Source organism: Lithobates pipiens, unplaced genomic scaffold, assembly GCF_037356315.1.
Source record: "Lithobates pipiens isolate NorthernLeopardFrog02 unplaced genomic scaffold, aLitPip1_a1.2 Scaffold_8, whole genome shotgun sequence".
Taxonomy (NCBI): domain Eukaryota; kingdom Metazoa; phylum Chordata; class Amphibia; order Anura; family Ranidae; genus Lithobates; species Lithobates pipiens.
Window position 1 is genome coordinate 81,442,329 of NW_027507903.1, and position 12,703 is coordinate 81,455,031.

Here is a 12,703-nt window from a genome sequence, read left to right on the forward strand (position 1 = left end):
GACCGGATATTCAAACTCTTATAATGCACCTGGCTGCTTTAGGGTAACTCAAAACTTGAAAACTACATTATGTATGAAAAAAAGAGCAGTGTATGAAAGTGGACAACGAAAAAGCATTAGCACTGAACCCAAATCTTGCAGTTTTAACAATGACCTGAAGTTGTGTAAGCCGTTTGTGTGTGTATATGTGTGAATACTGAACACTAACAAAGATTTAACTGCCTATAAATGGGTAAATACTGTATTTCACTGGCAATGACAACTGATTGGCTTCAAGCCTGGTGGACTTAGCCACAGCCTTCTGACCACTTCAGCTGGGGGATAGTGGTAACACATTCATGGTTGAAAGTGCACTCCAGCCACAACTATTGTGGCTATTGTACAGTTTTTCTTAAAATTGCCGCCTGTAATCCTCTTGGGAACATTTCCTTCTCTTTCCTCTTCCAGTAACATATCACCTGAACACATATTTGTGATATAAAAAAATCTCCAAAGGCACAAGCAGCAAACAGGATTTTTTTTTTTTTTTTTTTAGCAAACAGGATTTTTGATTCACCATAAAATCCTTTTCCTGGAGTACATTAAAGGTGAGCTCCAGGCTCCTTCAGAAAAATAATATTAGGACACTTACCTGTCCACAAATCCAGTGGTGTCTTCCCCCCAGTTGATTTTTCAATTTGCTCTCGGGTGCTGGTTCCCTGCTGCACATGCGCGGAGCGCGCTGTGCATTTTGTGAATGGCCCGGCAGCAGGGGGAGGAGGAGGGGGCGAACTTCCGGGTGACATCGTCGTGGCGAGATTAGCCGGAGATGGGAGTGGGGGTACCTGTCAAAACCAGGTACTCGCTCCCCCCTCCTCCCCAAAAGGTGCCAACAGAGGGGGGAGGAGGCAAACAAGTGGAGCTTCCCCTTTTGGGTAGAGGAACACAGGGTGAAGTCATTCCCGTACGCTGGGTTATGCTACCTCACAGGGTGAAGGAACTGGACACTGACAGACAGTATAATATAACCACTCCCATTCCCATCATGTTCAAGTGTTTCGGCAAAGAAACAGGAGGTGTAGATCATATGAACAGAGGGGAGGGGACTTGTGCTTCTTAATGTATTCCAAGCAAAGAATTTCACAGTAAGTCAAAAATCTTGTTTTCTTGATTGTACATTAAATGACATAGGGTAAAGTAATTCTGATACACTAGAATGTCCAAAAGCAATGCAATCGAGTGATCAATCCGGCACAAAAAACACTAACATGCCCACAAGTAACAACAGGTTAGCAGAAGAGGCCTAATGGCATCTACAGGGTGCTTGAAGAACCATACAATCAAAGTCATCATCAGAAGAGGCCTAAACCTCCACCTTTTAAAACATGATGAACTTGTCAACATCTCGTACAACATCCAGACAGTGGAGATACACAGATGTCATAAAGTAGGACATAGAGAAGAGAGCATAGTGTCCTGGTTGGGGTGAAAGGAAGAAATCACTTTGGTAAGAGAAGAGGTTTTAGGCCGCAATACAATAGTATCCCTTTGTAGAACAGTTAAAGGTTGGCAATTTCAACTCACATTGCACTTGTTATATACAGTAGACAAATGAATATCTCTGATAGGTTCAAAGGATAGTTTCTGAAGAATCAGCAGAGCAAGGCCGAGATCCCAGGCTGTCACTGGAGAACATACAGGGGGAATAATGGGAGCAATACCCTGTACAAAGGCTTTCGCTAAGAATTAAAAGGCAAGCATTCTCTTAAAAATGATTTGCTAGGGCCCAGATTTAACCAGAAACCTGAGAAATAAGCTTTTCAAGTGTGATGGTAGACTTTGCAGGAAATCAATCTCCTAGCTTTTGAAAGCATAGGATTATCCGAATCAGGTAGGCTCATATGTGCAGAAGTTTGGGCTTCAATAGTCAGACCTTTAAACCAGCGATCAAGTAGCAGAGTGGTAAAATGTTCCTTGGGACAGAAGATCATCTAGGAGGGCCCACAGAGTCTTCCAGGAGTCTGATAAGGTCCCTGTAACATGTCTGCCTGGGCCAGTCGGAAACAATGAGATTCACTGAAATACCCCCCATCCTGATCATGCCAAGCAGAAGAGGGAGTTTTAGAACTGGAAGATGTAGATCAGGTTGAACTGTTCCCACTGAATCACCAGAACATCCACTGAGAAAGCTAGAGGATCCCTGGACCTGGAGACAAACTTGCTTAGTATGTTGCTGAGCCTGGTAGTCAAGAGGACCATCTCCAGTGCCCCCACCTGAAACAGCTCTTAAAACACATCAGGGTGAAGAGACCATTCTGCTGTGTCCAGACATTGACAACTAAGGAAGACTGCCTGCCCAATTTCCAGGCCTTGGACATGCACACTAGACAATTATGGAATGTGACATTTCGTCCAACCCAGAATCTGAGAAGGATCTCTTGAGATGTGAGATTTCTGGTTCCTTGCTAATGGTTAATGTAAGCCAACTGCCACAACGCTGTCCAACTGAATTCTGGTTGGATGACCTAGCAGGTGAGAAGGCCAGCATTGAAGGGATATCTGCATAGCTAGTAGTTCTATAATGTTGTTTGGATAAGGAGCTTCCTTCTACAACCAAGTACCTTGCACCCAAAGTGTTTCCAGGACTTCTCTCCAGATAAACAGGCTGGCATCCATTGTGAGAACCTCCCAGACTAAGGGGAAGAAAGAATTTTCCGGAAACCAGGGCTGGATCCATGACCCACAAGGCCAAGCTTGGTTTTGGGGGTCAGGTGCATATGAGCCCTTTGTGTCCCACAGCTAGCATGCTGAGTTGTGGGCTGGAGTGAAAATGGGCATGAAACTGCTTGGAAAGAGGCAGCTTTGCGGAAAACATTCATGCAAAAGAGGAGGGTTGGTCGGCTCCAGGAGTGTAGCATTCAAACAAGGGAACAAAGATTGGAGCTTTTCCCGAGGAAGGAAGACCCCGCAAGAGAAGCATACAGGAGAAGGATAAGATACTCAAAATACTCAAGTCCAGTAAAAGTATTCATAACCCTTGAAATTTTCCACATTTTGTCATATTACAACCAAAAAATGTAAATGTATTTTATATGGTAGACGAACACAAAGTGGCACATTATTGTTAAGTGAAAGGAAAATTATAAATGGTTTTCAAATTTTTTTTTACAATTAAATATCTGAAAAATGTGGCGTGCATTTATATTCAGCCCTCTTTACTCTGATACCCCTAACTGAAATCTATGGAACCGATTGCCTCCAGAAGACACCTAATTAGTAAATAGAGTCCACATGTGTGTAATTTAATCTCAGTATAAATACAGCTGTTCTGTGAAGCCCTTACCGGTTTGTTAAAGAACCTTAGTGAACAAATAGCATCATGAAAGCCAAGGAACACACCAAACAGGTCAGGGATAAAGTTGTGGAAAAGTTTAAAACAGGGTTAGGTTATAAAAAAAATATCCCTAGCTTTGAACATCTCACCGAGCACTGTTCAATCCATCATCCAAAAATGGAAAGCATATGGAACAACTGCAAACCTACCAAGACATGGTCCTCCACCTAAACTGACAGGCCAGGCAAAGAGCGCATTAATCAGAGAAGCAGCCAAGGAGGCCCATTTTAACTCTGGAGAAGCTGCAGAGATCCACAGCTTAGGTGGGAGAATCTGTCCACAGGACAACTATAAGTGGTGTACTCCACAAATCTAGCCTTTATGGAAGAGTGGCAAGAAGAAAGTCATTGTTGAAAGAAAGCCATAAAAAGTCCCATTTGCAGTTTGCGAGAAAACATGTGGGGGACACAGCAAACGTGGAAAAGGTGCATGGTCAGATATGACCAAAATTGAGCTTCTTGGTCTTGAAAGCAAAACGCTATGTGTGGCGGATAACTAACACTGCACATCACCCTGAACACACCATCCCAACGTGAAACATGGTGGTGGCAGCATCATGTTGTGGGGTTTATTTTCTTCAGCAGGGACAGGGAAGCTGGTCAGAGTTGATGGGAAGATGGACAAAACACAGTAGTAAGCACACGAAGTCCACTTCTAAGGACAAAGCCCTAAACCTACTGCAGATGGCGGTCCAGAAGACACCTTGCAGCCCCACAATGCCGAAAAGCAGGAGAGTGCTAGGCAGGAACCATGAGAACCAGTCTCATACAGAAAACGTCTGAGAGCACCGGGAAAATGGGCAATTAAGAAAAACTGTCTGTGGCTACAAAAAAATGGGCGCAGTTCACGCGGCGGTCATCCCACAAAGCATACACACAGATACCCCATCATGACCCAAACGAGCGGATCACCAACCGCAGGCCCCTGCCAGGACCCAGAGCCCCCCAGAGGACCTCCGGTCAGGTACGTGCACCGCACCCCCATGTGCCCAGTCACACAGTGGCCCATAGCATGGGGAGAAGGGAAAGTGAGAGAAGAAAGGGATAGAGACCCCCTAGTTGACCTCTCAGGGAATGCTCAGCTGCTCCATCCTGCCGAGACAGGTGGAACCATACTTACCCCTCCTGCTCTGACTGCTGGACACATTCCACGGACAGACCCATCACCCAAGCAGTACAGGGTGGCTGACGGCCACATCACACTGTGACGCAGTCATGTGTGTGCCCCAGAGCATATAGCTCACCGGCCGCCCCTGGATCAGACAGGGCATGTCGTGGCCGATCCAGCACGCAGCTAGGGCCTGCTCATGCTCGATGGCCAGGCTGGGGAGACTACATGGATCTATATTATCCAGTCTGTTACCAAACCCGGCTGTTGATTGTAGATCACAGGAATCAAAAATGCAGAAAAAAGAAAAAAATTCCCATGACCAATGGTCCCCACCGGGAGCCAGGTCCTTCTCCTACACTAGACAGAAAAAAACTGAGCTGCTGGAAGCAGAATGAGCGCTAATAGCCAAAGGGAAACTCTATAGTGTAGATTGAACCATAATACATTTAATATAAAAAAAATTATTGCACTTACATTTAGAAATATAAAAACCAGCATCGTAGAAAACGGCAGGCCAAACAAGCGACCGCCTGTCACAGAGTGTGTGTGATGACGTCAGTACGTCCACCTTCCTACGTGCGGTTCGTCATCAAAAGACATTGTAACGGGGATCCTGGTGACTCGAGTAAAGAAAAAGGGACTACTGCAAGTGTTTTGTTCAGAGCCTGCTATGTGTCACACAGCTGCCTTCTCGAAGCACCACATGCTTGGCCTGAGCAGCTTAAATTAGGTGGGTGTGCGCCAGAACATTCTATGCGTGTGCGCATGCATGTGCATGGTCCCGGCAAGCGGGCGTGACTGTATTCGCGCAACACAAATCTTTGTGTGCCTGCATAAACGTTACAGCGCATGTGCAGGTGAAGCGTCATTGCCCGCCAAACTGCTGAGCCCAACGGCGCTCCTGCGAATGCACGTGCACCACGGTGAACCAATGCGATATGGCGCATCGTTGTGTGCCATCATTCAGGTAAAAAACAGCCAGACACAAGCAAAAGAAGAAAAAAAAAAGGTACAAACACCCACAGCTAGCCCAGAACTCCCCTGGATGGTCACCGCACACAGGTGTCCAGCCTTTAGCTATCTTGACTGATTGTTACAATCACTGGGATAAACCACAATAATAAAATAAAGGGGTTTCACTTACCCGTCCAGGTGCAGGGCCACTTAGAAACTAAGGGCCCAATCTTCACCCTTCACGGCGGGTTCCCGTCACTAGGACCTACAAGGACTGGGTACCCTTTCATGTTTAGGGTCCACTCCCTTGGACCTGTACAGCACCCTGCAGGAAATGTCTTAGCACTGTAGCATCCCAGATTTCCACTCCGCAGGGTCCAGCTCCCGGAGGCCACGTTACAGGCAAAACCTTGCAGGATCTGGAGTCTTCTTGCGAGGCTTGGGTACCATTTATCAAAGGATAAAAGCCTGTGTCAAATGGATCCGATAGGTCAATCCCTTGATTCGTTTTTGGAATCATTTGTGGGACTAGAGACCTGGTGCTCAGAGAGCTCAAACAAACCATGCCATCCACCTTACAGACACTGATAAAAAAAACTGAAGTGCTTCCTGTATGGGAGGGGTTATATAGGGGATCTCTTCCTATCTGAAGACCTTTGGTCTACCAGTGTCCATTCATTTAATAATGAAGTATAACCCAGCAGGTAATGAATATTAGCCTCTGTGTCCCATGAAAAAGAAACATGCACCTTTAACTGTATTATTGACACTGGCTGGGAAGGGGTTAACATCAACAGCAATTAAAGGTGTCCCTAGGGGGTGCTTGCTAACTGTGTGGGGGATGGATTCACTAGATGAACAGAGTGATCAGTGTCCCTGGTTAGCAGGAACACAAGATGTTCATCTCTGACAGAATGGCGGTCTGCCTTTTTTACATCAGCAGACTGCCATTCCATCTCTGTGAGCAATCGCAGATGGCCGGAGGGCACCGCCTCCCACTGACTGGCTCCCCCTGTAGCCAATCAGCTTGCGCACCTTCGCGCTGGCTATTACATGAAATGCCGTACAGGTATTTTCTGGCAGTGTCTTTCCCGAGACTAGACTCTGGATCCAACCCTGGGAGGAGGTTCATCTTCCAGCAGGACAGCAGCCCTAAACACACAGCCAGAGTTACAATGAAATGGTTTAGCTCAAAGCATATTCATGTGTTAGAATGGCCCAGTCAAAGTCCAGACCTAAATATAATTGAGAATCTGTAATAAGACTTGAAAATTTCTGTTCCCAGGCGCTCTCCATCCAATATGACAGAGCTTGAGCTATTTTGCAAAGAATGGGCAACAATTTTAGTATCTAGATGTGCAAAGCTGGTAGAGACATACATAAAAAGACTTGCAGCTGTAATTGCAGTGAAAGGTGGTTCTACAAAGTATTGACTCAGGGGGGCTGAATACAAATGCACGCCACGCTTTTCACATATTTCTTTGTAAAAATATTTGAAAACCATTTATCATTTTCCTTCAACTGCACAATTACGTGCCACTTTGTGTTGGTCTATCACATAATATCCCGAAAAAAAAAATAATTTATGTTTTTGGTTGTAACATGACAAAATGAGGAAAATTTCAAGGGGTATGAATACTTTTTCAAGGCACTGTAGACAATTGATTATAGAGACTGAAAACAGAACCCTGGTCTTCACACTTTCACGCCAAACTTAAAACAAACTGACGCATGAGGATTTGCATAGCCAAGGAACTGGCATTTCCCCGTATCATTTTCATGATAGATTCACTCAGTTGTCCTGACAGCTTTTGCAGACCGGATGACGGGACATTTACACACAGAGAGCTCTGCTTTGAATAACATTTTTAAAGATTTAAAACCTCTTAAAACTTTCACACAAAGTTTATCTTACAAAACAAATCACCATTCTAACAGAAATATCTGCACATTGATTTCACTTAGCATGAAGCTCAAACAGGCATCTTGCAAACCCGAGTTTCATGCCCACAGTCTGTTCCGGATCTGGGTAGTAAAATCTCATTCTGTACCTTGAGTGAGATACATTCTGGTAATAAAATATGTAAATGTATACAGTAGGAATACAGGTGACCTTTCAGGAAATACGCTCCTTATATTTCACTATCAGTTCAGCTGAGCAAAATAAATAAATAAATAAACACATTGAAAAGGACTTGCTAATTTGTTTCAAGGTTTTGCATTACATTAGTAAGTCTTTCTGCCTCCACACCATACACTTGTATTATATGTTTACAGATATGGAATGACAGTTGTTCACAGGCATAAACAAGATTGTAAAGCGATCATGTTTATACAGGAAACGGCTATGCAGGAAATGAAAAGCGGACTTTCAGCCTCCCTAGGACGATCCTGCCTCTCCACCCCTCCTCCCCTTCCTCTGCAGGAATAGGGCATTGCCTTTTTTTTCTTCTTTTGTTTACTTTTTTTCCCTATTATTTAAAGTCCATCCCGCCCCCCCATGCATGTCACATATCCCAGGAGGCATAGCCTGTCATTCAAGATCGGGAGGAGGGGCGAGCCTATCAGCGCATCAATGAGAGGCCCGCCCGCTGAACCCAGAAGAGTCAGTGGGCCTCTCAATGACGTCAGAGAGAACATTGCGGCGCCGGATAGAGCACTGGCCGGGCATGAGAGGATCTCAGCAGGACAATGCTGGATCCACTGGGTAGGTGAGTATCTGAAATGTGCAAATACCACCATCAGGTAAAAGGGGGCCAAAAAAAATAAAAAAATAAAAGGGGAGGTCGGCCAGAGTTCCTGGTGAACAGAACTTGTGCATTTAGGCTAGATTCAGCCCTTTGTGGTGTATTAACCTGTGTTGCCTCAAGGCAGCTGATTGATTTGAATGGGCTGCCTAATATGGCATACTTAAAAAGGATCATTGTATTTCTTTGTTATGCAGATAGTGCATTACCTTGCCTTGTGGTGTGCTGCAACACATGTGGAATTAATGACATTATGGCATCCCAATGGTGAACATACGTTTTTTGCCTTTCCACATAGTAAAGGTGTGAACAAAGCCCTATATACACAAAAGTAACTCCAACACCAGGATTATCTCACAAAAGGCAAATGCTAGCAAGTGATCTGTCGGTGGAGACGTCTAAGTACTCGTAGACATAAAAAGATTGTTGTCCTGGCTGTTCTTCCCAATCTGCAATTGGGCTACAAATATCAGATACCTATGGTTAGTTATCTTTAGGTTTGCCAAAAGTTCTGGGGGTAAAAGTGACTCACTCAGCTATGCTGGGTTAACTGCTCAAAACATAGACATAAAACGTCAACCTAAATTACCTGTAGTTTATAGCTCTAGAGATGTGAAGGTGACCCAACAAGAAGCACATGCCAATTTGTATATGTTGATCTTCCAATGACTACATGACTTTGGGTACTTAGAGACAAAAGATAGCACTGCTGGATTTGTGAAAAGTTCTATTGTACAGAACATTCTTCTGTACAAAAGATCTTTCTGCAAACAGCAATGGGCTCATTCACCAGAGAGAATTCTTCTTTTCAAAATACAGTTATAGTGTTAAGCCGCGTACACACGGGCGGACTGTCTGTCCAACTTAGTCCGCCGAAACACATTTCAGCGGACAGTCCGCTCGTGTGTGGGCTTCAGCGGACTTTTTCAGCGTGCAGTTTGGCGGACTAAGTATTTCGGAATTTCCGTAATATTGTCCGTCCAACTTTGGTTTCAGCGGACAGTCCGCTCGTGAGTAGGCTAGTTGGACGGACTAAGTATGGCGCATGCTCAGAAAGGATTTACACGGCGGAAGGTTGCATTGCAGTGTATTGGACGTCCTATTTCTAGTCCCGTCGTACGTGCTGTACACGTCATCGCGCAAGCTTTCAACGGACTGTTTGTTCATCGTGTGTGGTCAAGTCCGTTCATTCGAAAGTAGGACGGACTGTCCGTCGGATTGTCTGACGGACTTAGTTGGCCAGACAGTCTGCCCGTGTGTACGCGGCTTTACAGTGACTGATAAGGAAATGATACTCCAGGTACAGGAAATGAGCTTTAATATTTGGTATGATCATTCAATTTTCATAACAGGTAAAAAGAGACATATGAAAAGACTTTGTCTAAAGGAAAATAAACAAACAGTACAGACTGATTGTCCTGGGGACATTAATCTATAAAACATGCTTATTGTGAACAATATTTTTAAGAGGAATGAGTGTTCAACTTAAAGGAGAAGTACAGCCAAAGCTCGTTTGGCTGTAGTTCTCCTATAGATCACAGGAATGCAGTTGGTTCTGCACCCTTGTGACCAGTTTTCAACAGACAGCAGGCTGAAGCAGTCACAGAGGCAGGCTCGGGCATGATCACGACAATGAGGTTGGGATCCGCCCACATGCTTGGATTGGCACCCGGCTCAGCCTCTCAGCGAGCTGCTGAAGGGGGTAAGACAGAGAGCTGCTGACTGCTAGTCACCAGCTCTTTGCGCAAGGAGCCCTGAGAACTGAGAGTTCGGCGGTGTTTGATCGCTCGGGTCTCAGTGTGGGGAACGATGCTGCACCCACCTAGGTAAGTATGATTGGGCGGAAAAAAATACTTCTCATTTAAAACTTTTTACAGACCATGGTCTTAAAAGTATGAGATTTTTTTTTTAGATGAATGCTACATCTGTCCCCTGCTGACTCAAGCACTCAAACATCGCTGATCGCTCGGTCCTCACAGCTCCGTGAGAACTGGTGACTGTCAGTCAACGCTCTCTGCTCTGCCCCACATCCGCACTCACTGTAGCACTGGGCTGTGGAGGGGCCGGAAGTGGCTCTCTGTGAGGCTGAGCCCGGTGCCAGTCCAGGCATGTGGGCGGATCCCGCCACATGGTGGCAATCATGTCCGAGCCTGGATCAGTTCTGTGATGACAACAGGCTTCAGCCCTCTGCTGAGAACAGGTCAAAAAAGTGCATAACGAACTGCACTTCTGTGAGGCACAGGAGAAGTACAGCCAAAGGAGCTTTGGCTGTACTTCTCCTATAAAGTCTATGTTAACCTTAAAAAAAAAAATTTGAGATTCTTGTCCCTTAAAGCAGATTCAACAGCACAGTGCTTGTGCTGTGTAATCTACCCCTGTCTAAATGGTAAAAAAAAAAAACCTGGCTGAACCTGCCACTTCCTGTATCCCCCTCTCTGTACTGACTATGATAATCAGGGCTGCTGAGCCCTGATCATCTTGGTCAGAGTATGTCCCTCTGTCATCTGCAGCCCTGCTCTCAGCTCTCCTCTCTCCTCCTGAACCCCCTCCTCCCTGCCTGTCAGCTCTGTGTTGTGTGTCTCTGTCTCCGCCATTAGTAGAAATCAAAAACTAACAATGGTCACTGCCAGCCCCTCTATGATACTCAGGCATACCACACTGTACACGTCTCTTCTAAAAACGAGGCTTGTAAATACCTATCTAGAGCTATCTTCAGGCCGTTCTCGTGACTCGCGACCGCTTTACATCTCCGAGACAGGGCTTCTGTGGCCCCTCCTGCAGAAGCCATGTATCGGAGCTAAAAATTGGTCGCGAGTCATGTGAATAGCCTGAAGATTGTTCTAAATAGGTATTTACAAGCCTCGTTTTTAGAAAAGACATATACAGTTTGGTATGCCCGAGTATCATAGAGGGGCTGGCAGTGATTTCTATTTGTGTCTTAACAAGTCTATGAGCACCCCTTTATTTGCTTTTGCCAGGGTGCTTTTATTTCTGCAAGCCAAGATGAAGGAAGAGCGAGCGAAGGAAAATGGTATATTGAATGTTCTCTGCCAAACATCTGGAACCAAAACTGACATATTAGAAATAGCTTGAGATGGCATTAAACATTATAATCAAAATACTAAAACAGATCCACACCTTTTCTCTGCATTGCTAGGACCAGAAGGCAGTTGGAGGTAGAGGTAGAGTTTCTCAAGATCTGTAAACTTGTCAACTTCTTGCTAAACAGAAAAAAATACAAACAGTAAGTTCAAGCAGAACAGAACAGATGCTTCCTGGCAAATGTAAAACACACAGCTCATCTCTATAGCAAAGTATTTTGATATGCACTGCACTGAATCAGTGATGAAAACAAAAAGTCTAACCATTCTGATATTTAATATTCCCATTTACACCGGTTGTTTGAACCAGCCACTGGCTTCTTAAAGGGGCTGTAAACCCTCATGGTCTTTCACCTTAATGCATTCTATGCATTAAGTTGAAAAATCTTCTCATGCTGCAGCCCCTCAGAGCCCGTTTTACTTACCTGAACCTAGTCTTTTTCTCCCTGAGGGACGGGCACTAGCTGCTGTCTCGTGTCCTGTTTGGATAATTGATAGCAATACAGACACTGGCTCCCGCTGCTGTCAATCAAATCCAATGACATGGGTGTCGGGGGCAGGGCCGAGTCCGGCATTTGTGTCTGTGGATGCAAATGCTGGACTCGGGAGTGCGCCCGCAAGGTAACCCCCTCGGGAGAGCACTTCTTCTAGGGGATCATCTGATGTGAGGAGTAGGGATAAACTGTGATTAGCGCAGCGCTGCGCCGACTTCCTGGCGGGCTCTGTATGTGGAGTGTGCGAACACGCCGGAGCTCATCCTTAGTGGGGAGGAGCTGGGAGAATCGCCGGAGGACCACAGCAGAGGATGTTTGAGGCCACTCTGTGCAAAACGAGCTGCACAGTGGAGGTAAGTATGACACGTTTGTTATTTACAAAAAAAAACAAAAAAAAAAGATCCTTTACAATCACTTTAAATCTCTAGATACTCAAAGCGTCATTAAACCCACATCATTAAAAATGATCACTAAATGCTCTATTACATGTGATTTATACTCATTCGATCACTATGGGAATTGTTTTCTGTATTCGACAAAAAAAAAACAAAAAAAAAAACTGATTGATCTGGATGTCCCCGTCTTTCCCTCCTGTCCATGTCCCCAATGCAGTAGCTCTGCACATGCTCAGTTCTCAGGGAGTTTCTATGCTGAGCATTTCTTCCCTATCACATATGAGCAGCCCATGGGTGACTATAGTCACACATGTGGGCATATGCACACTAACCAGCTAAACACAATGGGGCTGGGATATTACATCTTTACTGATAGAAGCGTCACCTTCCTGTTATTCTAAGACCCAGGCTGGGAAGAAAGGGGGGGGGGGGGGTGACAACTGGTGAGGCAGAAATCCACCCACATCATGTCATTACCAAAAAATAATAAAGATTTGATTTCCAACATTTAAGTTGTCATGCACATATA

At 45.0% G+C, this 12,703-nt stretch overlaps 1 protein-coding gene across 1 annotated transcript in view; it reads right to left on the minus strand.

Moving 5' to 3' along the window:
• Nucleotides 1–12,703, minus strand: part of RFX7 (regulatory factor X7) — a 178,040-nt gene that overhangs the window by 35,261 nt on the left and 130,076 nt on the right. The window contains exon 3 of the mRNA XM_077471977.1: nt 11,323–11,405. Coding sequence (XP_077328103.1) covers nt 11,323–11,405 — 83 coding nt within the window. The remainder of the gene's footprint in view (nt 1–11,322; nt 11,406–12,703) is intronic.